Source organism: Rhinatrema bivittatum, chromosome 19 (genome assembly GCF_901001135.1).
Source record: "Rhinatrema bivittatum chromosome 19, aRhiBiv1.1, whole genome shotgun sequence".
Classification (NCBI taxonomy): domain Eukaryota; kingdom Metazoa; phylum Chordata; class Amphibia; order Gymnophiona; family Rhinatrematidae; genus Rhinatrema; species Rhinatrema bivittatum.
In genome coordinates, this window is record NC_042633.1 from 25010494 (window position 1) to 25038240 (window position 27747).

Genomic DNA, 27747 nt, shown 5'->3' on the forward strand with positions numbered 1-27747 from the left:
AACCCAGGTACTCTCCCTGGCGAACCACAGCGAGAATGGACTGTAGCATTTCCATGCAAAAATGTGGCACCCACAAACTGTGGTTCACGCCCTTGAGATCCAGAATGGGACGAAAGGAACTGTCCCTTCTTGAGCACCACAAAATAAATGGAATAATTGCTGGAACCCCACTCTGTCGAAGGCACTGGGACCACTGCCTGTAAGAGCTGCAGTTTCAACAAGGTCGTGCGGACTGCCTGATGCTGGAGAGGAGCAGGAAGATTTATTTATTTATTTATTTTAAAACTTTTCTATACCGTCGCTAAGTTATCTACCATCGCAACGGTTTACAAATAGGCACATAGACTAAGGTAAGTAAGTGTAGGATATCGTACATTCTAACAGGTGCCAATAAAGTTCGGTTACAATTTCATAAATAAAGTCATTATTTGAGTAATGTTGGTCAAGTCCAGGTATATTATTGAGTTACTATCTCTTTGAGATATTACTTCTTAAATGTAGGATTGAGTAAATTCATTCTCATCTGCATTACCCTGTACTTTCATTCTCTACACTCCAGATTCTTTAGTGAAGGCTTTTTTAAAGAGCCATGTTTTTAAATTTTTCTTAAAAGTTTTGAGATTACTCTGTAATCTGAGTTCAGATACCATAAAACATCTCATATGGGACAATGCAGGTCCAAGGCTTAACCTGACCGAATGATTTCCAACATCCACTGGTCAGATGTAGGGTGGATCCACTCCCTGTGGAACTCCTGCAGATGTTTCCCAACAAGAGTCAGTAGGGAGCAAACCCGTGGAATCTCATGAGGAGGTCCTACCGGCCCCCGAGGGGGGGTGGACTGGAATCAGCCTGCTGTCTTCTGGCTCCACAAAAGGCCTAACCCTGGTCCCACGACCCTGAAAACGTGGCAGAGGAAGCAACAAAAAAATTGCCTACCCGGCTGGTACTGCCTCAAGGCCCAAAATTTCCACAGACTTCTGCCTCTATTAGAGAAAAAAACAAAAAGCAGCCCTGGGGCTTACGATCACCAAGAATTTTCACCAACTGGTCCAGATCCTCTGCGAACAGCAACTTTCCCTTAAAGGGCAACTTCCCCAGGTGGGTTTTAGACCAAGAGTCAACTGCCCAATTGCGGAGCCACAGAAGCAGACGTAATGCAACCGAAAGGGCTCCTGACCGGGAGGAGCTCCCTAACAAGTCATACAGATCGTCCGCCAAAAAGCTGCGGTGGACTCTATTCTGGCCACTTCTTTGCTCTCCAGAAGCTGTTGAATCTCCTGGAGAGCTCAGACCACCACAGCCAGACAAATAGGTATCTGTGGATCTTTGAGAGACGCTACTCCCTCCATAGGAATAGTGGTACACAGGGTCACTGCCATGACCAGGGCGTCCATGACCAGAACCTGGAAAAACTTGTGCACAGAAGCCGATGAAAGAGGATTCAATCATGGCAGGAAATCAACACCTCTCAAGCTTGAGTTTGGGGAGTCTCACTTGACCAACATCATCTCCTCTTCCTCCAGGTGGAGTGAGAAAGCAACAGTGATCTTATGCTTTCCTTGAATGATCGAATCCCACACTGGAGCATCCTGAGCATATGACTCCTCCAGTTGGAGGCAAGAAATCACCTGCTCAATCAGATACCCCATCTCATCCCTGTGAATGAGACGAATAACAGAGTCATCCTCAGAACCAGGGTGAACCTACCCCTCCTCCCAAGGACGCCGCACTATCTGCATCCCCGGGCTCCTCAATGTGACGGTAATGCCAAACATCGGTATATAAAAGCCTAACAAATAAGTAAATAAACAAAGCCAGGATTCTCCAAGAGTGCCCCAACATTTAAATGGCCAGCCATGACCTCTTAGCTGGAACCTGAAGAGAGGGAACTGATGAAGAGTCCTGCCAATGCCTTTGTAGTGGCCCCGCATGGCACCCCCAGCTTAGTAAAGGCACAGAAGGCCTGGTGAAGAAAACAGAAAAACTCCAGGGAAAAATCTCCCCTGAACCCTGATACCATAGCAGAGGCACCCTCCAAAGGAGACACCTACCCCCCTAGGACTATTGCAGGAAACCACACTGGAGGCGAATTGAGCTCCCCCCGCTGGTACCCACAGCGTCGCTGTCATCTAGGGCTGATTGCCCGGGCAAATTCAAAATGGCTGCCAACTCTGTAGCCCTCGCAGTCGACTGCGTGGCAGAAGCCTCGAGTCGGCACACCAAAAAAAACTACTAGGAGGTGAGGCGGGAGCTAATCCTTTGACAGAGCACGCACCTGGACTATCCCCTGACAGGGCACATGCCAGACAGATAAGGCCCCTCTCGGCTGCGGCCTGAAGAACCTTGCAGGCCTCACAGTGGTGGGAACGAGCTGCCCAATCCATTAAGCCATGCAGCTTCAAACACCAACCATGCTGACACACCATCCTTCCCCACGATCAGACATGCTGGCACTCACCCTGGACAGACCACCTAATGTCTCCCCCTGCTCCTGCCCACAACTGGCAAACACCAAAACTGGAGGCCTGTTGCTTGCTTTTTTCTTTTCCAGTGACCGACAAAAGGCAAATAGGGCGTGGGAGGGGGGAGGAAGAAAAGGCCCAGAATAAAAAAGACAAATAAAACCAAAAGAGGGGCAGAAAGACTCGGGAACAGGGAATCTTCTCTCAAGAGGAGGAAAAGAAGAAAAACGATTGATCCGTAGAGCAGTTCTGCTCTCTCTTTTGTAAAACATTTTGCTGCTCCTGTCAAGCTCAACCTGGCACACCCCCCCTCCCCAGGGGCTGGGAGCTGTACAAAGGGCTCACTCACACTGCTGGCTAGAACACCAGTGGCCTGGCCCCTAGGCATCTGATCGCAAATCCACCACTGGGCTGCTGTACCATCCCAGTCTTACCATCTGCTGGAGGCAGAAAATAGTGGATTCCTGCGGCTGGCACCACCTCCTAAGTAAGAACATAAGAAATTGCCATGCTGGGTCAGACCAAGGGTCCATCAGGCCCAGCATCCTGTTTCCAACAGAGGCCAAAACCAGGCCATAAGAACCTGGCAATTACCCAAACACTAAGATGATCCCATGCTACACTAACTGCACTAACCACATCCTCTGGCAACAAATTCCAGAGCTTAATTGTGTGTTGAGTGAAAAGAACTTTCTCCGATTAGTCTTAAATGTGCTACTTGCTAACTTCATGGAATGCCCCCTAGTCCTTCTATTATATCTGAAAGTGTAAATAATAGAGTCACATCTACTCGTTCAAGACCTCTCATGATCTTAAAGACCTCTATCATATCCCCCCTCAGCCGTCTCTTCTCCAAGCTGAACAGCCCTAACCTCTTTAGTCTTTCCTCATAGGGGAGATGTTCCATTCCCTTTATCATTTTGGTTGCCCTTCTCTGTACCTTCTCCATCGCAACTATATCTTTTTTGAGATGCGGCAACCAGAACTGTACACAGTATTCAAGGTGCTGTGATGTCACAAAACTAAAGGTGTGGTTGCATCAAGGATTGATACGGAAGCAACATAGCTTCCATTTTATTCTGCATTTCTTTCCAAATATTCCTAACATTCTATTTGCTTTTTTTTTTCTTTTAAATTGCCACCGCACACCAAGCTGATGATTTCAATATTTTGTCCACCACCTTTTCCTGGGTGGTGACTCCTAATACAGAACCCAGAAGCACATACCCAGAGTTGGGATTCGCATTTGTCCCCATTAAGTTGCATCTGCCATTCAGATGCTCAGTTTTTCCAAGATAGCAGTATCAAGCTGCAGTGTGCTGGCTCTATGCCAGGGATACCTAGCAGTTCAGTTCAAGTGATGCCTCTAAGCCATTTTACATTTTAAGACACCTAGTCTGAGTTATATAAGACAATTTAAAAAAAACAAATTTAAAGCAGACACCCAGCACGTTTTAAATAATGGCTTTTAATGGCCCTCAAGTTTTCCTCAATATAGAAATTGCATTGATAACGGCAAGAATAGTAATCAAAGACACTGAACAAAGGAAAGAAGGCAAAATATCAGAAGCAGGAGGGAAGCCCATGAGGCAAGTCCCGTCCCCCCCCCCCCACCCCCCGTGCGTTCTGCGGGACAGCAATAAAAGAGAAGGAATACACTGCTCAGAGCGTGGCACCGGGGCCCTCCTTCCCACTGGACAATAGCACAGCTGGTTCTACACAGCTGTGTGCGGGACGGACCTTTCCTTCAACAAAGGAAAACAGGGATTGGACAACTCTGGATGAACACAAGATGCTAGGGCTTTTCGGTCATAAAAATCCAGCACAGGACCATGTCGCGCGCTTGGGTGTCCTGCATCTTCAAGGCATGGCACGAGCGAGCCCCGCTGCCTGAAGAGGGAGGGCCTAGGTCAGAGCAGGCATGAAATCAGACTGCCTCGCCTGGGCTCAAGAGTGGGTCAAACCTGGTGTTTGCTGTATCTGGCGGACTTTGGTTTCCGGCTCTCCACTCCCAAAGGGCAGACATCCTGCTGAAAGGCCAAACCACCCCTTTCCTGGGTAGCTGGTGATAGCCGCTGCAGTTTTCCGTCTGAAAGCATTTGGCTGTGCCGCCCAGCGTCTTTGTGTCTAGTACTGCTGAAGTCTGGTGCAGCGGAAACAGTCTTTACAGCACTCGTCCTTCAGCAACAAGGCTCTGCGTCTTTGTCCCATCCTTTACCACCACATCCCCAGAGTCCCCTCAGAGGTGACAACTCACTCGCTATTTAAGCAACCAATGGGAGTCAGACAGGCAGAGAGAGCGATGCCATCGCTCTGGACAACATGAGCTGGGTGAATGTTCTGGAGTAAGAGTCTCCCACCCCCCTTGGCTTGCCAGAGTGACACACCTTGCTCTCCCGCACTTGTGCCCAAGATGCTAGTAGCTAAATGGGACCAACATGTCATATTCCAGCTGGGAGCCCAGAGAGAAGGGAAACAAATGGGTTTTTTGGCCAGGGTTCCTGCACAGCAGCACGGAGTAACTCCACCCACAGCAGGCCAACAGATGCCCCAGAAGCTCCTGGTCCCTGAAACATGTAGAGCCAGCAGCCATGATCTGACAGATGACACCAGGCACGGAAAAGCGCTAGCTGAAATTGCATTTACACCTGTATGCCCACACACTCCACAAAGGGAAGGAAACTAATGGCAGCCAGGCAGAGCTGCCAAGCGAGCTGCTTCATCCTGTTGAGGATTCCGTTACTTCTACATACACACACTCCAAGGTATGTAACGCCGAGCTGCATGTGTATGAAGAGGCGCGGCTTGGAGGGCGTGTGCGTACACACTGGGGCTACGTCAAAATGAGAATTTTCTTTTTCAGAGACCTAATTCAATGCAGTTTAAAAATCTAAGGCGAAGCAGAGAATATGCTGTGTGTGTGTGTGTGTGTGTGAGAGAGAGAGACAAAGTAAACGGCTCCTTCACTGCATAGAGGAGATACAGTGTTAAGGAGACTAGGCAGTGCATGGAAGTGTAAATAAATCAGCAGCTTCTGTGTGGTCGTCTCCCTGCTTAAAGCTGCTCTGTGGATTGTACAATATACGTGGGTATGTGTGGGTCACAGTGTGATTGCACAGCTCCCTGATTAAAGCTGCTCTGTGGACTGTGCAGTGTTGTAGTATGGGTGTGTATATGAAAGAGAGAGAGAGTGCATGTGCAGTGCCCTGCTTAAAGCTGCTCTGTGGATTGTGCAATGTATGTGCACGTGAGAGAGAGTGAGTGCACATATACAGCCTCCTGATTAAAGCTACTCTATGGATTGTGTGTGTGAGAGAGACTGCATGTGCAGAGGCCTGCTTAAAGCTGCTTTGTGGATTGTGTAATGTGTGTGTGTGTGTGTATGTGAGAGAGTGAGCGCACATGTACAGTTCCCTGGATTGTGCTGTGTGTGTGCGTGAATGTGAATGAGTGTGTGAGTGAATGTGAGTGCGTGAGTGAATGTGAGTGAGTGCGTGAGAGAGAGAGAACATGTACAGCCCCCTGATTAAAGCTGCTCTGTGGAATGTACAATGTGTGAGAGAAAGGCAGCGCACACATGCAGCCCCTTAGTTTGTGCAGCGTGTGAGACAGTGAGTGGGGCACATGCAGCTCCCCAGTTAAAGCTTGTCTGTGGATTGTGTAGTATGTGAGAGAGAAAGAGCACACATGCAGCTCCCTGGTTAAAGCTGCTCTGTGGATTGTGCAGTGTGTGTATGTGAGAGAGAGTGTGAGTGAGTGGGCACACAGCTCCATGGTTAAAGCTGCTCGGTGGATTATGCAGTGTGTGAGAGAGTGTGTGTATAAGAGAGAGTGAGTGGGCACACAGCTCCGTGGTTAAAGCTGCTTGGTGGATTATGCAGTGTGTGAGAGTGTGTGTGTGTGTGTGTGTATAAGAGAGAGTGAGTGGGCACACAGTTCCCTAGCTGAATCTGTTCTGTGCAGTGTGAGTGAGTGGGCACACACAGCTCCCTGGTTAAAGCTGCTCTGTGGATTGTGCAGTGTGTGTATGTGAGGAGAGTGTGAGTGAGTGGGCACACAGCTCCATGCTTAAAGCTGCTCAGTGGATTATGCAGTGTGTGAGAGTGTGTGTGTGTAAGAGAGAGTGAGTGGGCACACAGTTCCCTAGCTGAATCTGTTCTGTGCAGTGTGTGTGTGTGGGCACACACAGCTCCCTGGTTAAAGCTGCTCTGTGGAGTGAGAGAGTGTGAGTGTGTGTGTACACAACCAGCTCCATGGATTGTCCAATATGTGTATGTGTGAGAGAGTGAGTGGGCACACACAGCTCCCTGATTAAAACTGCACTGCATGTGGTGCAGTGTGTGCAGCTGCTCTGCAGAGATTGTACATGCTCTGTCTGTACTGAAAATGAGGTGGTGAGCCCTGGCCTTCCTGGGATGTCTTAGCTCTTCCTTGGAACAGACTCTCCTGAGTGCAGACAGCAGGCAGCCAGCAGTGGTCCTACTTCTTGACGTCCTTCTTGTCCAACTTGAACAAGGCCAAGATATCCAGGAGAGCACGTTGAATATGGGCACCAAATCGATGAGCATCCTGTGAAGACCCCAGAGAGGAGTGGCTTAGAAAAAGGACAGGGCGAGAAGCAGCCATCGCTGAACTGGGCTGAGAGGGAGGGATAGAGGGACAGTTCAGCCTGACCCAGAAAATGTTTGGCATGCATAGCACACAAAGAGGAAGGGGAGTTGAAAGGTTCTACATTCACTCACTGTTTCATGGCTGGAATGCTTGCAGGACACGTGGAAGTTGATGAGATTTTCTCCAACAATGATATAAGAGACTCCATAGCCATCGTCAGCCACCTGGAAGAGGATCAAGTTGTAATGGAGTCAGTGAACTTCTCCCTTTCTCTTTCCTGCTTCCATAGACTGAGTACAGACACAAGGAATATGGAAACACTGTTACCACACCTCTTACCTCCCCCATCTAATCTCCCTAGGTTCCCCCACCCCAAACTTCTCACTGTGCTTTCGGCAGAAGGCTCTTGTGATCAAAAACCATATTTTTCTTTCATTTCCTGCCTCTCTTCCCACAATAAAGGTGAAATTACTTCTTACCTGATAATTTCCTTTCCTCTAGGACCGGCAGGCCAGTCCACACAAGCGCGACATGCAATCCTGCCAGCAGATGGAGACAGAGAACACCCTCTTGCTGACGTCACTCCTATTTATAGTCCTGCACCACATCAGCCTGCCAGTATTCCTGGAAAAGCCAACTGTGGACAACTAAACAACACTTAAATAGAAAGAATCAATATATCCTGAACCCAAATTTATTTATTTATTTATTTATTTTTAACACTTCCAGGAGACCAAACGTACTGGGCTCAAGAAAAGAAAATCCATTAACAGCCACAGAAAACAGAGTACAAATTTGTAATTTACCCAGAAAACTTCAATAATCCGGCACCTTTAATGGTTTCCAAATATCTGCTGTCCCAAGACAGTAAGAGTAGCTGCAGCCCTGGGCGGAGTGTGGACTGGTCTGCCTATCCTAAAGGGAGGGAAATTATCAGGTAAGAAGTAATTTCTCCTTCCTTATCTTCTAGGCAGGCCAGTCCACCAAGCGGGATGTACCAAAGCTACTCCCCAGAGGGGTGGGAGGCTGCCCGCGCTCCCAACAGCAAAAGACGCGTCCTCCTGTGCCTGAACATCCAAACGATAGTGACTGGAGAAGATATGTAAGGAAGACCATGTCGCAGCTCTACAAATCTCCAAATGGGGATACCAACTTTATTTACTCCCAGGAAACAGCCTGCTCTCTAGTTGAATGCCCCCTAATTTGCCTGGGCAAAGACTTCTCCTCTGCCACATAGGCCACTGTTATGATCTCTTTAATCTAACGTGCAACCGTGGCCCGAGAAGCGGCTCCCCCTTTCTTATCCCCACTATACAGGACAAATAAATGGTCCGTTGTCCGGAAGGGGCTAGTGACCTTGAGATATCGTAACATGTCTCCTAACGTCCAAGGGACGCAAAACATGATAATCTTGCTCATTGCACGATCTGTCCAATGATGGTAAGGAAATGAACTGATTTAAATGAAAGTCTGAAAACACCTTTGGCAAAAAAGAAGGCATCGTCCTAATTTGAACCGTGTCCCTGGTAATCACCACAAAAAGGCTCCTGACATGAAAGAGCTTGCAATTCGGTTGGCCCCACCAGGACCTAACAACTCCTTGGGAGGATTCCAAAACTATCTTTTCCTTCCTTTTTTTTTTTTTTAAATATACTCCAGACTGCAGGTTTTGCACCTCAACCATCTGCTGGAAACAGAGAAATACTGAGGAACTGTAGATGGCACTCTAGGTTAAATAGCAGTATCAGTAAAGCTTTTCTTCTCAGTCTCCCATCTGCTGGCAGGGAAGTAAAACCCAGGAGTCTGGACTGATCTGGGGTATGAACAGGAACAGAGAAGACTGAGCCCAAAGCTTCCTACCTGCGCTGGAAGCAACTTCTGAGCCCACAGGGAGAGGGGCTAAAAGCTTTTACCACTGAGCTCCAAAACTGGCTCAAGGACAGGAAGGGAGACATACTATGACCTCAGGAGCTGTCCGAAACCTGTCTCACTCTTGAGAGGCCTGTCTATGTCCACCATCTGCTGGACTATATATAGTAGTGATGTCAGCGAGTTAGTGACCTCCAGCTCCATCTGCTGGTGGGATTGCATATTCCACTTACGTGAACTGGCCCGCCTAGAATGGAATTAGCCTGGGAGATGGGTACACTTTAATCATTCATAAAGGGAGACTGAATAACAGCAGAAAGCCTACAGATCAAAGAGGTGAAGGCGATGAACCTTTACTCACTGGTCCAAAGCCACCTCCACACGAGACATACTCTGGATGGTTCATTAAGTCAAACAGCTCCACTTGCTGGATGGGTGTCTGGCTGGTGGACAGACGCCAAGGCTCCGACAGCACCTGTCAGACAGATGAAAACGAGGGAGTAAAATGTTAAACATCAAAGTGTAATCACGGCAGATTTATGCAGAGTGAGGCTAAATTCCAGAGAGGACTTCCAGCCACTTCAGCACAACCTTCCCCCCTCACTTGACTGCCTCTTTCAAACAAATGAGGTGGGTCTATTTGTTCCTAGTGCCATGTATCCCCCCATATTGCCTATAGATCTTTCCTCAGCGATGGAGGAAAGAGAGGCAAAGACTCGAGGAGAAAGGTGCCTGGGACAGCAGTAGGGCGATGGGCAAACCTTGGAATGGCAAAGGATCCACAGTAGTGGGTAAAGCTATAAATCAAACAGGGTCTGCAGTAAAACCAGCCAAGAATGGATGGGCCTGGGACATTGCCAGGCACTTGTGACCTGGGTTGGCCACTGCTGGAAATAGGATGCTGGGTTTGATGGACCTTTGGCCTGACCCAGTATGGCAAACCTTAGGTTATTCTTTACCTATCTTCATATTAGAGACTTCTATGTTACACATCTATTCCCAAGAGAGAAAAAAAAAAGAAGTCACAGCCCGTCTTCAGCTAACAGAGGCTACAAGTCTATTCTCTACATTTCTTCCATTCCTGCAGAAGACAGGAACTCTTTGTCCATAATAATCTGTTAGCAAAACCAGGTCAGGTGGTTTGGGGTTTGTTTTTTTTTAATAAAATTCCACACATTTTGTAGACAGGGAGAGGTCCATATTCAAAAGCCGTTTAGTTACTCAGCTAGAATTTAGCTGGATAAGAAGGGGGAATTTTGTGGGTAGGCAAGAGGGATTCCGAGGAGCAGCGGAGTTACGCCGCATAAGTTAAGTGGTTATTCGGAGTTAAGCCACTTAACTTGTATGGCTAACTTTGGTCAGGCTGTCCTAAAGTTAGCCGGCTAAAAAGTGGACCCCCTGAAATTTGAGAAAAATGCCATTTAAGTAGGGACATTCAGATTCCAGTAGATAGCATGGCAGCTCGGGCTCCCAGACACACACACCCCACGATTCGGTGGCCTCGGGTGCTTAGCGACTACCAGAGCGACAAACTATGGAGCTTGGCTTTACTGCCTGCACGAGTAAAGAGGGATGGCCCTTTTTTCTGTACCTCCTTCAGGAAGGGGGAATCTTTCCCCAGATATTTGGAAACGATGTAGAGGCAGAAGAGGTGCCGATCAATGCCCGCTCCAGTCATGGCATTCCGGTAGAGCAACTGGTGCTTCTCTGCTGCTATCTTAAAGAGCTTCAGCCGCTGCTCGTCCTGCGGAAAGAATATCAGACCGTTAGTTTCACTGGTGGCGAGCAACGGGTCTTCCGTCTCCTGCATGCTGCACTACGAGATAGCAGAGGGCTTCTTGCATTAGCCTAATTCAAGCCTCATGCTTCCTCCGGCATTTTTGAGGAACGGGGATTCAGTTTTTGTCCTCTCAGAGATGAGAGCGGACTAAACTGAGCACCGGACAGAAACAGCCCCCTAAGAATGGATTCATCTGTTGTAACAGAGCTGCTTTTCTTTCCCTCCCCCCCAAAGTTTCTATATAACGCTCTCTCCATAGCGGTTTATGATGCTGAAATTACTTCTTACCTGATAAGTTCCTTTCCTCTAGGATAGGCAGGCCAGTCCACACAAATGGGGTTACACACTCCAACCAGCAGATGGAGACGGAGAACACCAAGTCGCTGGCATCACTCCTACATACAGCCCTGCACCACATCAGCCTGCCAGTATTCCTGCAAAAGCCAACTATGGACAACTGAACAACTCAAACTTCAAATATCATTCATGCAAACTGTTATATAACTTTTTTTTGTCCAGGATGACTGGAAGCGCTGGTCTCAGTAGGAAAAGTACAAGAAGAAAACGTTTTTTTTAAACTCTGCCAAAGGTATACACTTATCAGATCTCGCAGAGAACTAAAAGGTCTCATAGATCCTCAATCTGCCTTAACGAATACTTCTAAGGACTTACCAAAGAAAATAGACCAGACTACAACAAGGCAGTCTCGGGAGGGAGTGTGGACTGGCCTACCTGTCCTAGAGGAAAGGAAATCATCATGTAAGAAGTAATTTCACCTTCCTCTTCAGACAAGCAGGATAGTCCACACAAGTGGGTTATACCAAAGCTACTCCCCAGAAAGGTGGGAGGCTGCCTGTGCTCCCATCGTTCTGATGCATCGTTCTGACAGATCTCTGCCGGAGAGACCAACCTCAATTCTGCCCAAAACACAGCCTATGCTTGGGTAGAATGTGCCTTAACTTGCTTCAGAAAAGGCTTCCCTGCATCCACATAGGCTGCGGTCACCACATCCTTAACCCAACAAGCCACTTTTTAATGCCTCCATGAAGGAGAAAAAGCAGGTCCGATTTACAAAAATAGTTAGTAACCTTAAGATACTGCAACAGATGCTGATGCACATCCAAAGGATGCAGAACCTGAAATTCCTGCGCATCCAAATCCCTATCCAAAGATGGTAAGGAAATGGACTGATTCAAGCGAAAATCCTTAACCACCTTCGGGAAGAAGGAAGGCACAATTCCAATCTGCATTTGATCCAAGAAGGGACCTCTACATGACAGAGCCTGCAGTTCCAAAATCTTTCCGCTCCGAACAAATCGCGACCTGGAACACTGTTTTCATGGTCAGTAATCGTAAGGAAAGGCGCCGAAGTGGGTGAAAGATGGGACCAGCCAAAAAATACAGCACCAGATTCAAATCCCAAAGGAGTACTGGAATACTGTAATGGCGACTGAATATGCTTCACTCCCCTCAAAAATCGAGCAACATCTGGATAAGAAGAAAGGTCTCTCTTGCACACGGCCCCAACACACCAATGGCACCATTTGCAGTTTTAGCGTATTCAACGCCAGTCCCTTATCCAGACCTTCCTAAAGAAATTCCAATATTAATGGAATAGATGCTTTCAAGGGAAGACAGGACCACTCGGCACCAATTTTCAAAAATCCGCCAGTCTCAAATGTAAGCCAAAGTAGAAGAAAATTTACGTGCTCGCAGCAAAGTGCTTATTATGGCCAACGAATAACCTCGCTTCAAGAGATGAGCCCCCTCAAGAACCAAACCAGAAGACAAAACTGAGCCGGTTCTTCGTGAAGGATTGGACCCTGCCGAAGAAGAGCCCTGCGTGACAGCATCAATAATTTGCCTTCCAGAAGCTGCTGAAGATCGGCTGTGAAAGCTGTGGTACGCCAATCCGGGGCCACCATCAGCACCAAGCCTGGATGCAGAGCCACTTTCTGCAGCAACTGGGTTATCATGGGCCATGAAGGAAACACATAGAGCATCCCTCCTGCAATCGTAAAACGATCCATGTTTGCATTCACTCAAATTGCCATCAGATCCAGGTAAGGCCGTTCCCATTGAGAAACTATGAGCTGAAATGCTTCATGAGCCAGCTCCCATTCTCCTGAGTCTAATGTATGTCGGCTGAGATAGTCTGCCCAAAATTTTTGACCCCTGCAATATGGGAGGTCGACAGGGCCTGAAGATGCTACTCTTCCCAAAGCGGCAGCACATCCATCTACAGAGAGACCTGTTGACTCCGTGTCCCTCCTTGATTCATGTAGGCTATCGCCATAGCGTTATCCGACATCACTCGCACTGTTTTCCGGGTCAGCCGATATGCATACCTCAAGAATGCCAGTTGAATTGCCCAAGCCTCCAGTCAACTGATGGACCACACCAACTCCTCGGGAGACCACTGTCCCAGAGTAACTAACTCCTGGCAGTGAGCTACCCAGCCCTGGAGGCTCGCATCTGTCATGACCACTATCCAAATCGGGAACTTCCAAGTCCACCCCTTTGCTGAGATGAACCCTCTACATCCATCAGAGCAACTTCTGTTTCACCTCTGATGACACAGAAAGCCGTATACCATACCCCTGAGACTGAGAACTTCACCTGGCCAGCAAAGACATTTGGAGGCGGGCACATGTATGTCCTCACCCACGGGACTACCTCTAGCATTGCTGTCATCTAGCACAACGTCTGTAGGTATGTCTACACTGTCAGATAATGCGTTGCCCACAGAGCCCCAACTTGCTCTCAAGTCTTTTGGGTAGGCTGTTCCGGGAGAAATACTTTGCCCTGAGCCCTATCAAGCCATACACCTAGATACTCCAGAACCTGAGAGGGGTGCAGCCTGTTCTTGGCTAAATTTACCACCCATGCCAGCTCCTGCATCAGTTGGACTACTTCGCAAGACACTAAATGGCTCTCTGCTATTGACTTTGCCCTAATTAGCTAGTCATCTAGATATGGATGAACTAAGATGCCTTCCTTGTGAAGAGCTGTGGCCACCACCTGCCATCATCTTGGAAAAGGGTCTGGGTGCTGTGGCCTCTGTCAGAATCGATTGACATGAGAAAAACTTTCCCTTCAGAACCGCCATGATCACTGAACGCAAGGTCCCCCATCCTGAGTGAGTCACCCAAAGAAACCAATTGACCCCTTTCAGATCCAAAATGGGACGAAATGACCCCTCCTTTTTGGGAACCAAGAAGAAAATGGAATAATGACCTGTACCTTCCTGTTCCTCTGGAACCAGATTTCAACATGATCAGCTGCTGCAAAGCTCTTTTATCGGGGGAGTTGCAAGGGGAAACCATAAAAGCGTTTAAGTGGTCAGATAAGCTCCAATGCATACCCGACTCTCACTACCTCCAACACCCATTGGTCGAGAGTGAATTAGACCCGGCGTCGATAAAACAGACAGTCGCCTATCTCCAGCACCAAAGGAAGGACCCCCAAAACTTCATTACAAAGAACAGGCAGCCCCCAAACTGGAGCTTCCGTCTTTATCAGGCTTCTTTGATCGAAAGGACTAGATCCATCAGAAAGATCAAGATCTATGGCTTCCAGAACCTCTGGACAGTCGAATCCGATGCAAGTCATGAAACCACCCCCTCGAGTAGGAGAAGCGGGGATCCAGCTTCTTATCCTCTCTGGCAACCGAGGAATCTTGGAATCTCCCCACTGATTTGCCTTCTTTTCTAACCTGTCAAGAAACAATAGGTGACCCTTGAAGGGTAACTTTGTGAGATTCAATTTGGAAATGGTATCAGCTGACCAGTTCCGCAGCTAAAGTAGGCGTCTAGCCACTATTACTGAAGCAACTTCCCGAGCCACTGTATACATCAAATCATAACCAGCATCTGCCAGGAATGCAGCCCCTAGTTCTAAGTAAGGGCCACTGTCTCCCAACACTTCCTGAGCCTCCTGGGTCAAATGCAAACTGGCTTGTGCTACCATATAACAGCAAGCAGAAATCCGCAAATTCATGACCATCATTTCCTAGGCCCGTTTCAGAATAGTCTCAGTCTTCCAAATCCTGGACATTCTTCAAAGCTGCTCCACCTTCTACCAATATGGTGGTCCTTTTTGTCATTGCGTACACCAGTGCATCCACCTTCGGGAAACTTAACTGGTCCCGCACCTTAGGGTCCAGGGGATAAATACCTGCCAAAGATCATCCCCCTTTAAAATTTGCCTCGGGAGCACTCCACCGCTCTTGCACCACTTCGTGCAGAGGGGAAAAAAAACAAGAAGCCATCCGCAAGTGGACCAACTTTTTTTTGCATCTTGCCTGTAACTGGAGCTGTTCCATTGCAGCCCAACGCCTTTAGCGTCTGCGAAATCAGCCCGGAGAGCTCTTCCCGATGAAAGAGTGACAACATAGTTCAATGCGGCATCATGTCCATGGGAATCTCACCCTGCTCCAATGCCACCTCCGTGGCGTCTGCCATAGAGGAACCAGACTCCTCCCAAATGTCCTCAGACAGATCTCTGTCCTCCTCCTCATCTTCTCATTGGTCCTCCCTCAATCCTTTCTTCCGCTTAGTAAGCTTGGATGGAGAAGAAGCCAGGGCCGTTTGTTTGCCGCTGTGCGAGGGCAACTTGGCGCAAGACCGCCCACGGGCACCCGAACATGAATCGCCCTGCCCCTTGCAAAACAACTGCAGACCCTTAAAAAAATGTAACCCTTGATAGGGCTGACAGTTCCATGCCCGGCAGCAGGGAAGACAGGCAAAACCTCTTCCAAACCCCCTTCCTGTGGGAATATGAGAAAAAGGCTGTAGTGGAGGAGGAGTGAGCTCCTCTCCCACCAGAGGAGCAGCTAAATCCTTCTCCCCTGAGTGGCCGACTTGCTCTCGCACCTGGGACCCCCCCCCCCACACAGGGGTAAACTCTCCTGCAGGCACGTCTCTCTGTGCCTCCAAACACGTATGGCCCAAGCTGAGGGACACTTTGGGACTAACTGCCCTCATGTGACAAGCAGCACATAATGGGAGCCGTTTCCCGCGCTGGCTGCTTGGCACCATTTTTTGAGAGCCTTGCTTATAAGCGGTCTGCGTACCGCTGCAGTAATTGTGCCTGCCACGTGTCTGCCTCGCTGCGCTCAACTCCTCCAAATGCCACCAAAAAAAATGATTGTTCACAGGCTGCCGACCTCCCCAGCCATTGGGAATTATTCTGCTCCAAGCATGTGAATGCAGTGCTTTCTTCTGTTTAACTAAACTTTCTCAGTCGGCCGTGCAGCTCCAATGCCTTCCCCCACGAGTCCGACGCTTGTGAGCTTCACAAAAGAGGTGGAAAAACAGCCAGGATAAGGAAGAGAAAGAGAGAAAAGGACTGAGCCTAAGGCTTCCTTAACCCTATGCAATTGCAGCCGGCAAACAGTGAGGGAGAGGGCCACCAGCCTTCACCTCACCAAATCTCCCAGTATTGCTATCCTCTTCGTCTTTATTTTTAAATATAGTGGGCTTCCTCTGGCTACTCAACTGAGGAAGGGAGACCTTGCTATCACACCAGGCGGGCTCATTTCCACATGAGAATGCATGTCCACCATCTGCTGGAGACAGAGAATACTGGCAAGCTGATGTCTGTGCAGGGCTTTATGTGAGAGGAAAATGGGTTCTTTCCTGCTCATTTTTGTTCCTGGAATACCACAGATCAGTTCAGAAGCCCATCCCCTTAGAGTCCGAACGACCTTTGTTGCTGCTCTATACGGAGTATGCTGATCTTTAGATGTCTTGTATATATGTTGAAGGTTTTCATGTCCCTCCTATATACGGGGCTCCAGGCTAGGGGGCTCCAACTGGGTTTCTCTGCTTGCCCTAGTTGGGGGGGGGTTTGGTTTTCAGAGTGGAGATCTTGGCCTGGGTACAGGTCAGTACTGAGGGTCTGCAGGTGGCATTCTAGCTTATGTAGCAGTGTCAGAAAGGTTTTTGTTCTCTTCATCCATCGGCTGGCAGGGATGCATAAACCCACTTGTCTGGACATCTACCAGCAGATGGAGGCAGAGAATAAAAGGGAGGCGGGGGTCAGGATATGTTACACTCCTCTCTCAGGGAGAGTGTGAGGTGGAACGTTTGGGGGGGGGGGGAAGGGGGGGGGGGGGGAGTTGAACCCTATGCACACTAGAAAGGCAAGCACCAAGTTGCAGTGCAGGTGGTGGACTTGTACAGCTCTCCAAGCAGAGGGTACCCGCACAGTCTCTGCATGCGGTAGCCCCTGACCCCTGCCGAAACTCACCGTCTCCTTGCCATCCACCATAGCCTTCACGAAATTAAAGCTCTCCACTGTGCAGGAACGAACAGTCTCGGTTCTGCCCTCTCGGAATAGCCGGGTCATGGATGCCTCGTAAGTTAAACAGAACTTGCCTTTGTCCTGGTAGCAAGGAAAGGAGATACAAGTTAGAAGCAGAGGATAGAGGAGACAAAAACATTAGCCTGGAGACAGAGAGCAGCGAGGTGCAATGAGAAATACCCTCTAAAACTATTACTGGGGACATGGATTGCAGAAATTGGGATCCTCCCTACAGTGAAGCAGTGGCTGGGATTTGTGAATTCTTAGTCTGGCAAAGGATGGCCCAGATAAGAGCCTTTATTGATCAGAGGAACATTTCTGCAGATCCACCCAGGGAAGGAAGAAACGGACTGGTGCAATAAGAGACAAACTGAGAAAAGGAGACTTAATTTTACCTGATAATTTCCTCTCTTTTGAGTCCGGACCAGCCCAGACAAATGGGTTATGGCCAGAAGACGGAGACAGATGAGCATCTGTGCTGGTCCGGACATGCCTCCGATTATGTCGGGAACTCCTATTCCATTAAAATCAGTAGGGCCTTCACTAGGTGTCCAGTTAGATTCAGCCCTATGTTTAATTTTATTTCAACTGCTGTTCAGAAATATAAAACTACGGTGTTGATCCCTAATCTGCTGTCGCTTGAGTCCTTTCCTTGGACTGACCAAAATATTACGGATTTACCAGCCTGCTCACAGTCTACGATCACCACAACTAGGTCTACTGGATGCCCCTTAGATGCGTCATGCTTGCTTGGCAATTACAAGGGAGAGAGCTTTTTCCGTGCAGCACCAGAATTATGGAACTCGTCCACAGGAATGAAGGCTGCTTTCATGTACAAAATCTTTTCAGACAATGCTAAAAGCCTACCTTGCAAAGACAAGCATTTCTTTGCGCTCCTGAAACACTACAATCCTGATGGCAGTGTTTTGTGCTCGGTTTTCTGGTTTGCTGCTGTTTTATTTATATAAGATGTTATTATTCATGACTCTGTGCGTTAGCAGTATATACATATCAATAAATACAAATTCAAATCTGTTAGATGGCACCAGAGACCCAATAATTCTGAGATTACTACACCAATTTCCAATTACCATCGCATCCGTGGAGTGATGGTCACAGGATATGCTTTGCAATTTTTATGTTTGGCCTTTAGGGAGTGATGGATAAATTAATTACAAGATCACCGTCTCCTTGTCCTCAGGAAGAGGCCTCACAAATAGAATCACAAAGGTCCATCTGCCCGGGATCAGCAGCAGCCACTTAGCTACTTTTCTGGATAAATAGTTAGCCTGCTAAGTGGTGGACAGAGCAAGGGTGCAACTGGGAGGAGCCAGATAAGTTATCATCCCATAGACTTGTCTTACAGTTAGCCAGAGAGACTTATGACGCAGCGCTCCACATGGTTCCCGGCATCAGGACTACTGCTGCAATGATCAGACGGAACAGAGGGGAGGGTTAAAATAGGGACCCCCGCCCACCACCATGACCAGCGTTATGAATAAAGAATCATGGGGCCAGGATCACAGCTGTGATTTTGAATGACTTGGGAGAAACTATGGGGGCCAAAAAAAAAAAGGAATCCCAGAGATTTGCAGTTTATTCTGGTGACCTGACGTGATCTGGATTTTTCTCCTCGTCATATCTGGGGGGGGGGGGGGGGGGGGAAGGCTGCCTCAGAAACAGAAGGCCTCACAGGTATCAGGGATTCCTAATTTGCATGCAACATTGCTCTCATCCCCTCTTTGTTGCCCAACATGCAAAGACAAAAAATGGAGAACGAAGTCGAAACCTGGGGGCAGAGGAGAGAAATCTGAGACGGAAGGAGAGCAGTGAGACTTACCCTGAAATGTGCCAGCTGCAAAGCGATTTGGATAAATGCATCCGGACTAGTTCTACACTTCTTGATCAGACCTTTGCCAAAGTCTTTAAAAGGAAAGGAGTGGAAGTCAACATCATCTGCCAGAGCCTGGGCCTCCTGGAGGGAGCTGTCTATCATCTCCTGGCACTACACGGGGAAAGGAAGAAAGTCACCGGGCTTAGGAGGCAGGTAAACATCAGCCTGCAGGAGATTTCATTCTGGCCCCCCGCAGCAAGACCAGGTCACCTGCAGCTGGAACTGACCTTGGCAGATGGGAGGCGATGTTGCTGGCTGTCTGACTTCCCACTCCTTCAGGCTAACAGAGCGCACTGTTAACCTGCCCTTGGACGCCCGTTTTCCCTTTCCCCTTATTCAGTAAGGGGCGGAAAACGCGCGTCCAACCCGCGGCACCTAATAGCGCCCTCAACATGCAAATGCATGTTGATGGCCCTATTAGGTATGCGCGCGGGATACAGAAAACAAAATGTGCAGCCAAGCCCCACATTTTACTTTCAGAAATTAGCGCCGACCCAAAGGCACCGGGAAAGTGCACAGAAAAGCAGTAAAAACTGATTTTCTGTGCACCCTCTGACTTAATATCATAGCGATATTAAGTCGGAGGTCCCGAAGAGTGTAAAAAGTAAAACAAAAAAAAGAAAAAAAAATTTAAATTGGGTTGGCGGCTGTCGGGCCAAATACCGGACACTTAATTTTGCCAGCGTCCGGTTTCCGAGCCCGTGGCTGTCAGCGGGTCCGAGAACAGACGCCGCCAAAATTGAGCGTCGGCTGTCAAACCCGCTGACAGCCACCGCTCCGGGCCAAAAGGAGGCACTAGAGACGCGCTAGTGTCCCTAGCGCCTCCTTTTGCCCATTTCTATCGCCGGGCCTCATTTAAATACAGAATCGCGGCTCAAACAAACAATCTCAGAATCCCGCGACACAAGAGCAGAAACTCTCTCTGGAGCCGGGCATGTGACACTCACCTCTTTGGATATCTCCCACTGCATCCTCTGTGGTACTGGTAACATGGGGTCAGCTTCCCCTTTGCAGTGCCCTTCCGCATTATATCCCAGCTGGAAACAGTCTGTTGCGAGGACAGACTAATGAGTGGAGGGAAAGAACAGAGAATGAGATGGGTACACAAGTTGCTTGCTGGGAGGGGAGGGGGGCGTGCAATCTCACTGTACCAGGAGCACTAGCTGTGGACAGAAGGCATCGCCAGGCTGCCCGGGCACAGGACAGGAAAAGGCAACAGCACTTTGCCTTTCTCCTTACCTCCCAGAGATGTCCAACGATGGGTGCGTCGGCCCACGAGTGCTCGGCGTTCAGCCCAATCTTCCCATTCTTGAATACGATGAATGTGAATGACTTATCGAACCACCTACAATAAAAGCGGGGAGAGAAACAGACCTTAAGGGACGGCAGGAAAGAAGCGGCAATTGTCTCCATCCACACATGGCTATCTCAGCACATCTCTGCCTGCTCTGAGTAGTGACTGGGGCTCAGGATAGGGTACACCTGGGTGAGCTCAGCACGTCACCTTCTGCCCCGAGAGTGACTGGGACTCAGGATAGGGTACACCTGGGTGAGCTCAGCACGTCACCTTCTGCCCCGAGAGTGACTGGGACTCAGGATAGGGTACACCTGGGTGAGCTCAGCACGTCACCTTCTGCCCAGAGAGTGACTGGGACTCAGGATAGGGTACACCTGGGTGAGCTCAGCACATCTCTGCCTGCTCTGAGCAGTGACTGGGGCTCAGGATAGGGTACACCTGGGTGAGCTCAGCACATCTCTTCCTGCTCTGAGCAGTGACTGGGGCTCAGGATAGGGTACACCTGGGTGAGCTCAGCACGTCACCTTCTGCCCAGAGAGTGACTGGGACTCAGGATAGGGTACACCTGGCTGAGCTCAGCACGTCACCTTCTGCCCAGAGAGTGACTGGGGCTCAGGATAGGGTACACCTGGCTGAGCTCAGCACGTCACCTTCTGCCCAGAGAGTGACTGGGACTCAGGATAGGGTACACCTGGCTGAGCTCAGCACGTCACCTTCTGCCCAGAGAGTGACTGGGACTCAGGATAGGGTACACCTGGGTGAGCTCAGCACGTCACCTTCTGCCCCGAGAGTGACTGGGGCTCAGGATAGGGTACACCTGGCTGAGCTCAGCACGTCACCTTCTGCCCAGAGAGTGACTGGGACTCAGGATAGGGTACACCTGGGTGAGCTCAGCACGTCACCTTCTGCCCAGAGAGTGACTGGGGCTCAGGATAGGGTACACCTGGCTGAGCTCAGCACCTCACCTTCTGCCCAGAGAGTGACTGGGGCTCAGGATAGGGTACACCTGGCTGAGCTCAGCACCTCACCTTCTGCCCAGAGAGTGACTGGGACTCAGGATAGGGTACACCTGGGTGAGCTCAGCACGTCACCTTCTGCCCCGAGAGTGACTGGGACTCAGGATAGGGTACACCTGGCTGAGCTCAGCACGTCACCTTCTGCCCAGAGAGTGACTGGGACTCAGGATAGGGTACACCTGGGTGAGCTCAGCACGTCACCTTCTGCCCAGAGAGTGACTGGGGCTCAGGATAGGGTACACCTGGCTGAGCTCAGCACGTCACCTTCTGCCCAGAGAGTGACTGGGACTCAGGATAGGGTACACCTGGGTGAGCTCAGCACGTCACCTTCTGCCCAGAGAGTGACTGGGGCTCAGGATAGGGTACACCTGGCTGAGCTCAGCACCTCACCTTCTGCCCAGAGAGTGACTGGGACTCAGGATAGGGTACACACGGATGAACTCAGCACCTCACATTTTGCCCCGAGCAGTGACTGGGACCCAGGATAGGGTACACCTGGGTGAGCTCAGCACGTCACCTTCTGCCCCGAGAGTGACTGGGACTCAGGATAGGGTACACCTGGCTGAGCTGAGCACGTCACCTTCTGCCCAGAGAGTGACTGGGGCTCAGGATAGGGTACACACGGATGAACTCAGCACCTCACATTTTGCCCCGAGCAGTGACTGGGACCCAGGATATGGTATGCACAGCACCTTCTGCCCCAAGTGGTGACTGGGCCCTGAGATAGGGTAAGCACGGCCGAGTTCACCTTGCTGCTGCTGCTGCTTGCACTGAGAAGCGGCTAGGAACTCAAGTGGTACACACTAACCTGTCATAGCACTTCCCATGTAACAAGGACTTGGCATAAGCATCCAGGGATTTCACAGGGTCCTTGGGATTCAGCCCCTGCTCGCAGTCGTCAAGGGTGACAAAGAAAGCTGCTTTCTCCACCAGCTCCAGGGACTGTCCACTCTTCCCATTGCGGAAGAAGGCCTTTCGTGCCTTGGCCCAGGCGGTCCTGCAACAAAAGGATCATCACTGCATGCATGTCTCCTCAGAAAATGGTCTGCTCTGTGCCGATGAGACTGCTGTGCCTTTCCTACGTTCATTTCTAAATTCTGTATAATCCCAAATGCCAGCCATAAACTGAGCTCTCTTATTCAATGTTGTAAAAACCCAACAGGGACTATGAAAAAAAAACCCCAAAAAGGGCAGCGTGCAAGTCCTTTGTGCAGCCCCCCCAAAAAGACATTTTACTCTGCTGACGAGTATCGCCCAATGCTTGCAGGGCTCCCCTCTCTGCTCTTACCTGTTGCCTGCAGTCAGAGCTGCTAGCTTCATCTCACCCAGAAGCGGAGGGGATTCGTCATCCAAGATGCGCTGAAACTGCAGCTCCAGCTCCTTGGGCTTCAGCAGACGGCCACCGTGGTAAACCCATACCCGGAAAAAGCGCCCCTTGTGGTATACCACAATGTGTTTGCTATCTTGGTAGTGCTGGATGGTATCTGTGCCAAAAGATAGAAAGAAAAAGCAGAATATGTGCACGCCATTCTAAGAGCCCCAGAGACCAGCCCACGAACACGTCTGCTGTCCCGAGAGCACTACGCCTCAGGACAAGAGAGCTCCAGAAACCTACTTGATCAGCCTAAGAACACTGCCCCTCAGGGCGAGAGCACCAGAGACCCACTGACCAGCCCAACAACACTGACCCTCTCGATGACAGAGCCCCAGAGATCCAATGACCAGCCCAAGAATACACACTAATATAAGATATGCCATACTGGATCAGACCAAGGGTCTTTCAAGCCCAGTATCCTATCTCCAACAGTGGCCAATTCAAGTCACAAGTACCTGGTAAGTACCCAAACATTAAATAGATCCCATGCTACTAATGCTGGCAACAAAAAGTGACTATTCCCTATTGATTAATGGCAATTTATGGACTTCTCCAGGAACTTATCTGAACCTTTTTTAAACTCAGCTACACTAACTGCCTTAACCACATCCTCTGGCAATGAATTCCAGAATTGCACACAGTATTCAAGGTGCAGTCTAACCATGGAGCGATACAGAGGCATTATGACATCCTCCATTTTATTCGCCATTCCCTTTCCGATAATTTGTTTGCTTTTTTGACCGCCACAGCACATTGAGCTGACGATTTCAAATCTAATATCAACTATGATACCCAGATCTTTTTCTTGGGTGGTAACTCCTAACATTGTTTAACTACAGCATGGATTATTTTTCCCTATCTGCATCACTTTGCACTTGTCCACATTAAATTTCATCTGCCATATGGACGCCCAATCTTCCAGACTCTCAAGGTCTGCTTGCAATTTATCACAACTCGCTTGGGACTTAACAACTCTGAATAATTGTGTGACATCTGAAAATGTGATCACCTGTCTGTTGTCACAAGAGCACTGCCCTTCAGGGCGAGAGAGCTCCAGGAACCCACTGTCTAATTCATCCTATCTATGGAAAACACCATTTATCGTAAGCAATCTTGCTTTTTTCATTCATAAGCAGGTTAAATTAGCCATTGTATGTGGGGCATCCCAAGCTAAGGGTTGCAATGGAGTATTTATTTAGTAAGCAACCTGTTCTCCACCATGGACAGTGACTATAGAGACAATAGGTTACGCAAAGCTGACTGTCCAAATTTACTGTCAACTCTCAAGAAGCTATCCAGAAAGTAGTTGGACATAAAAGGTATGAATAGAAGACCAAGCTGCAGCTTTGCAGATATCCTCAATGGACAATTTATAAAGATGACCTACAGAGAAGGCCACAGCTCTTACTTGATAAGCTTTAGCTGAATCTGTGAGTTGTAATCCTGCTAAGTGATATCAGTGTTGGATACATTCAGCCAACCAAATTCATAAGGTTCGCTTGGCGACTGCAGCTCCCAAATGATTCAGATTGTAGAATACGAAAAGCTGATTGGTTTGATGATGGAGCAGAGTTCTTCGTTTGTAGTATGCCAAAGTACGTTTGCAGTCTAAAAGTATGAAGGGCTTTCTTGCCATCATGAACATGCGGCCTTGGGAAAAATGTAAGCAGCACAATGGATTGATTAATGAAAAGTGGAGACCATCTTTGGCAGAATCTTGGGGTAATTTCAGAGAACCACCCTGTTATGAAAGAACTACAGATAAAGAGGACAGTGAACAAGAGCCTGGAATTCGCTGATCCTTCTTGATGACATGATAGCAACAAAAAAAATCATTTAAGTCATAAATTTTAGTAAAACCGATTATATAGGCACAGAGGCTCCCTCAGCTGTGAAAGGACAACATTAAGATCTCACGGTACACGAGGTTTTTGAACTGGGGCTCTGACACACAACAGTTCTTTCATGAATCGAGGTATTAGTGGATGAATAGATATCAATTTACTGTCCAATGTGTCATGGTAGATTGCTATGATGCTGAAGCGCACTTGCACCGAAGATGTAGCAAGACCTGAGTTCAAAAGATGAAGAAGGTATTGTAATAGATGCTGCAGCTGACATGAGAAAGGGTCAAATGTTTTTTGTAAACACTACTTAGAATATCTATTTCACTTGAAGGTATAGCTGCACCTAGTTGATAGTTTTCTAGATGAGATTAAGATATCGACAATTTCTGTAGGTAGATCGAGATCTTCCATCATCAAGGGTTCAACCGCCACGCTGTTAAGGGCAATGAGATTGGGATGATAAAAAAGTTCTGCTTTCTTGAGTTAGCAGTGTCATATTTGATCTAACAGGATGGGAGAATTGCTGGAAAGTTGCATGAGATATGCATACCATGTCCAGGTAAGAGAAAATTTGGATTCCCTGATGTCATAGATAAGCTGTTACTGCCAATAAGAACTTGATGGACACTCTCGGGCAGCTGAGAGGCCAAAACGGAAGCACCCTGTATTGGTAATGGGTAGAATACACTTTGAATGGAAGGTAGCGTCAATGTGAATGGGTATGTGCAAGTAAGCATCCTTGAGGTCCAATGCACACATCTGAATTTAGGAGAGTATTGGGTTGAGGGAGTTTATTGTGAATTTCTCTTGAAGCAGGTGCCTCAGGTCCAGAATAGGCCATAAACACCTCGATTTCTTGGGGATGAAGAAATAAGAGGAATAAAGCCTCTGGGCATATTGGAACATAGGCAGAGGTTCTATTACCTGCTGCAATGATAAGTGTCTGAACTTCCAGACACAGTTGCAGGAGATGGGACGGATCCAGCTGCAGCACAGAACAGTGTGGGAAAAATGGCAGGTGAGAAATGCAAGCAGCACCCGAAGGTTATTGGTGACAAGGCACCACCTTTCCAGAAAAAATTTGGATCCTGCCCCCAACCAGAACAGAGGGTGTAGATTGAGTGATGGAATCAAAATGAGGCTCCTCTAGCTTGGGCCGACTGACTCAATTTTTGCTGCCTGCGTTACCCTTCTTTAGGCCTTGTGATAAGAGGTTGCTGATGCTGAGTTGGGAGTGACTGAGGATGGTATTGATGATAGGCCCAGAAAGGACATTTGTGGGAAAATGTCCACTTCTAAAGATAGAAGGGCCTTCATGATACTGATGGCTGTTTGAGGCCTGTTGAAAGGGATTGTAAAGCGACATTCTGATCTTTGATCTGTACTACGATCTCCCGCAGTTTATAACATAGTATCATAAGGACGGCAGGTTACCCCTGATGCCTTATGTTAAGGGCAATAACTGATACTTCATGCAGGTTACCCCCATGTGTCTTTTACAGGTAGTAGTCATAGTTTAAAGAGAACAGAACGAGACAATGAGTCAACATGAGCCTGCATGGAAAGTGATGGGTCAGTCAAGATAACAAGATTGCACACTGTATTAGAAATAAGTATTGACAGTCATCAAGTGTGATAAATGGGGGGGATAGAGGAAGATGGAAACTTTGAGAAACTAAGAATTTCAGTTTTATTGAGCCTGAGTAAAGTTTATTAGAACAAAGCCAGTGTTGGATTGAAGAGATACAAGAGGTGCAATTTTTTTGAGTATGGTCCCATGATGATTTCAGAGGAAAGAAAAACTGAATATCATCTAAATATAGTCGATAGTTTACCCCAAGGCTAGCAAGTAGATGACAAAGGGGAGTAAGGTAGATGTTAAATAAGGTGGCTGACAAGGCTGAGCCTTGGGTTACACCAGATGAAAGAGGATACCATGTAGAATGATGAGAACCAATCATGACTTGTTGAGTATGTCAGGAAAGATAAGAATGAAACCAATTGTGTTGAGTATCACATCCTCCCTTGTGGGTTCCATTGCCATTTGTTTGAGCAGAGCCCCTTGAAGGGCATCCACTGTTTCTCTACTTCTTGTAGATTCTGCAGAAGGGATACACCAATCCACATCCGGCAGATTAAAATCTCCAATGAACACCACATCTCCCTTCAATCCCATCTTTTGGATGTCTTCAACCAGATCTCTGTCCAGTTCTTCTGTATGAAATGGAGGCCTGTAGACCACACCAATGTAAATGGAAGCACCATCTTCTTAAAAAAAAAAAAAAAGAACAGCTCATAATGCTTCTTCCCTAACCCATATCCCTTGCATGTCACAGAGTGCGAGTCCTTGGGCTGTGGCGTGATTGATGTGAACCAGCCCTTCTATCTTGGAGATAGAGTCCATTTGGCGCAACTGGATGACATCACCCATATATAATGAATAATTCAGCCTGCTTAACGACAAAAAGACCCAAAAAAAACGCATGTAGCTCTAAAAATATAAAACTTCACATATTGCTGCCTCCCCTAATCCTACCCTGCCTTTGAGCCCACCTACTTTTCCTGCACGTGATGGACTGGTCTGACTGGATTTAGAGGAATGGCTTTTGTAAACTGCCCTCCCAAAGTCAGTTCAGGCAATACATAAACCATCTACCATAGCAGAACGCGCAGAAGGCTCAGAATCAGTTGGGTGCCACACAAGATGGCTGGGCAGAAAGGAACTGACAGCAGAAAGAACACTAACACAGGAAGCAATCCCAGGATACAGCATAAAGATTCCCCAACATATGGGACAAACATAAGCAGATTCACAGGTATACACAGGTTAGTGACAATGCATCATGTCAGCCAGAGAGCCAAATCCTCCAAGAAACCTACTGCAAAACACAAAAGCCAGAGACTAAAAACCAGCAGAGATGCAAGTCAAAAAAGGAAAATGAATAATCAAGTTTACCTTTAAAATTTCATTTTAATTATATATTTATTTTTGTACAGAGATGTGGTATCAGAGAATTAAGGTGCATAGATTTAAGCCACTGTCCAGCAGTATCAGTGTAGAAGTACCGGCAAATCATTTACTTGAATGAGTTGTGTACATTTATTTATTTTATTTATTTATTGTGAAAGGAAAATTGGTTCTTTTCTGCTAATTTTCATTCCTGGAATAGTACAGATCAGCCCAGACCAGGGCTGATCTGTACTATTCCAGGAATGAAAACCTCCATCTGCTGGTAAGGAGGTTTTGCCTCCTTACCAGCAGATGGAGGCAGAAAACAAAACTTTGA

General features: G+C 48.1%; 1 protein-coding gene across 10 annotated transcripts in view; it reads right to left on the minus strand.

Moving 5' to 3' along the window:
• Positions 1-3913: 3913 nt before the first annotated feature.
• The window catches only part of CPT1C (carnitine palmitoyltransferase 1C), a 57513-nt gene continuing 33679 nt past the window's right edge, over positions 3914-27747 (minus strand). For all 10 annotated transcript variants that reach the window (XM_029584191.1, XM_029584183.1, XM_029584192.1 and 7 more), the window contains 10 exons: positions 22527-22722; positions 22047-22235; positions 20165-20270; positions 19873-19989; positions 18872-19036; positions 16978-17112; positions 10537-10689; positions 9307-9420; positions 7208-7300; positions 3914-7034 (listed from right to left, as the gene is read on the minus strand). In XM_029584191.1, coding sequence (XP_029440051.1) covers positions 6945-7034; positions 7208-7300; positions 9307-9420; positions 10537-10689; positions 16978-17112; positions 18872-19036; positions 19873-19989; positions 20165-20270; positions 22047-22235; positions 22527-22722 — 1358 coding nt within the window. In that variant the 3' untranslated portion in view covers positions 3914-6944. The remainder of the gene's footprint in view (positions 7035-7207; positions 7301-9306; positions 9421-10536; positions 10690-16977; positions 17113-18871; positions 19037-19872; positions 19990-20164; positions 20271-22046; positions 22236-22526; positions 22723-27747) is intronic.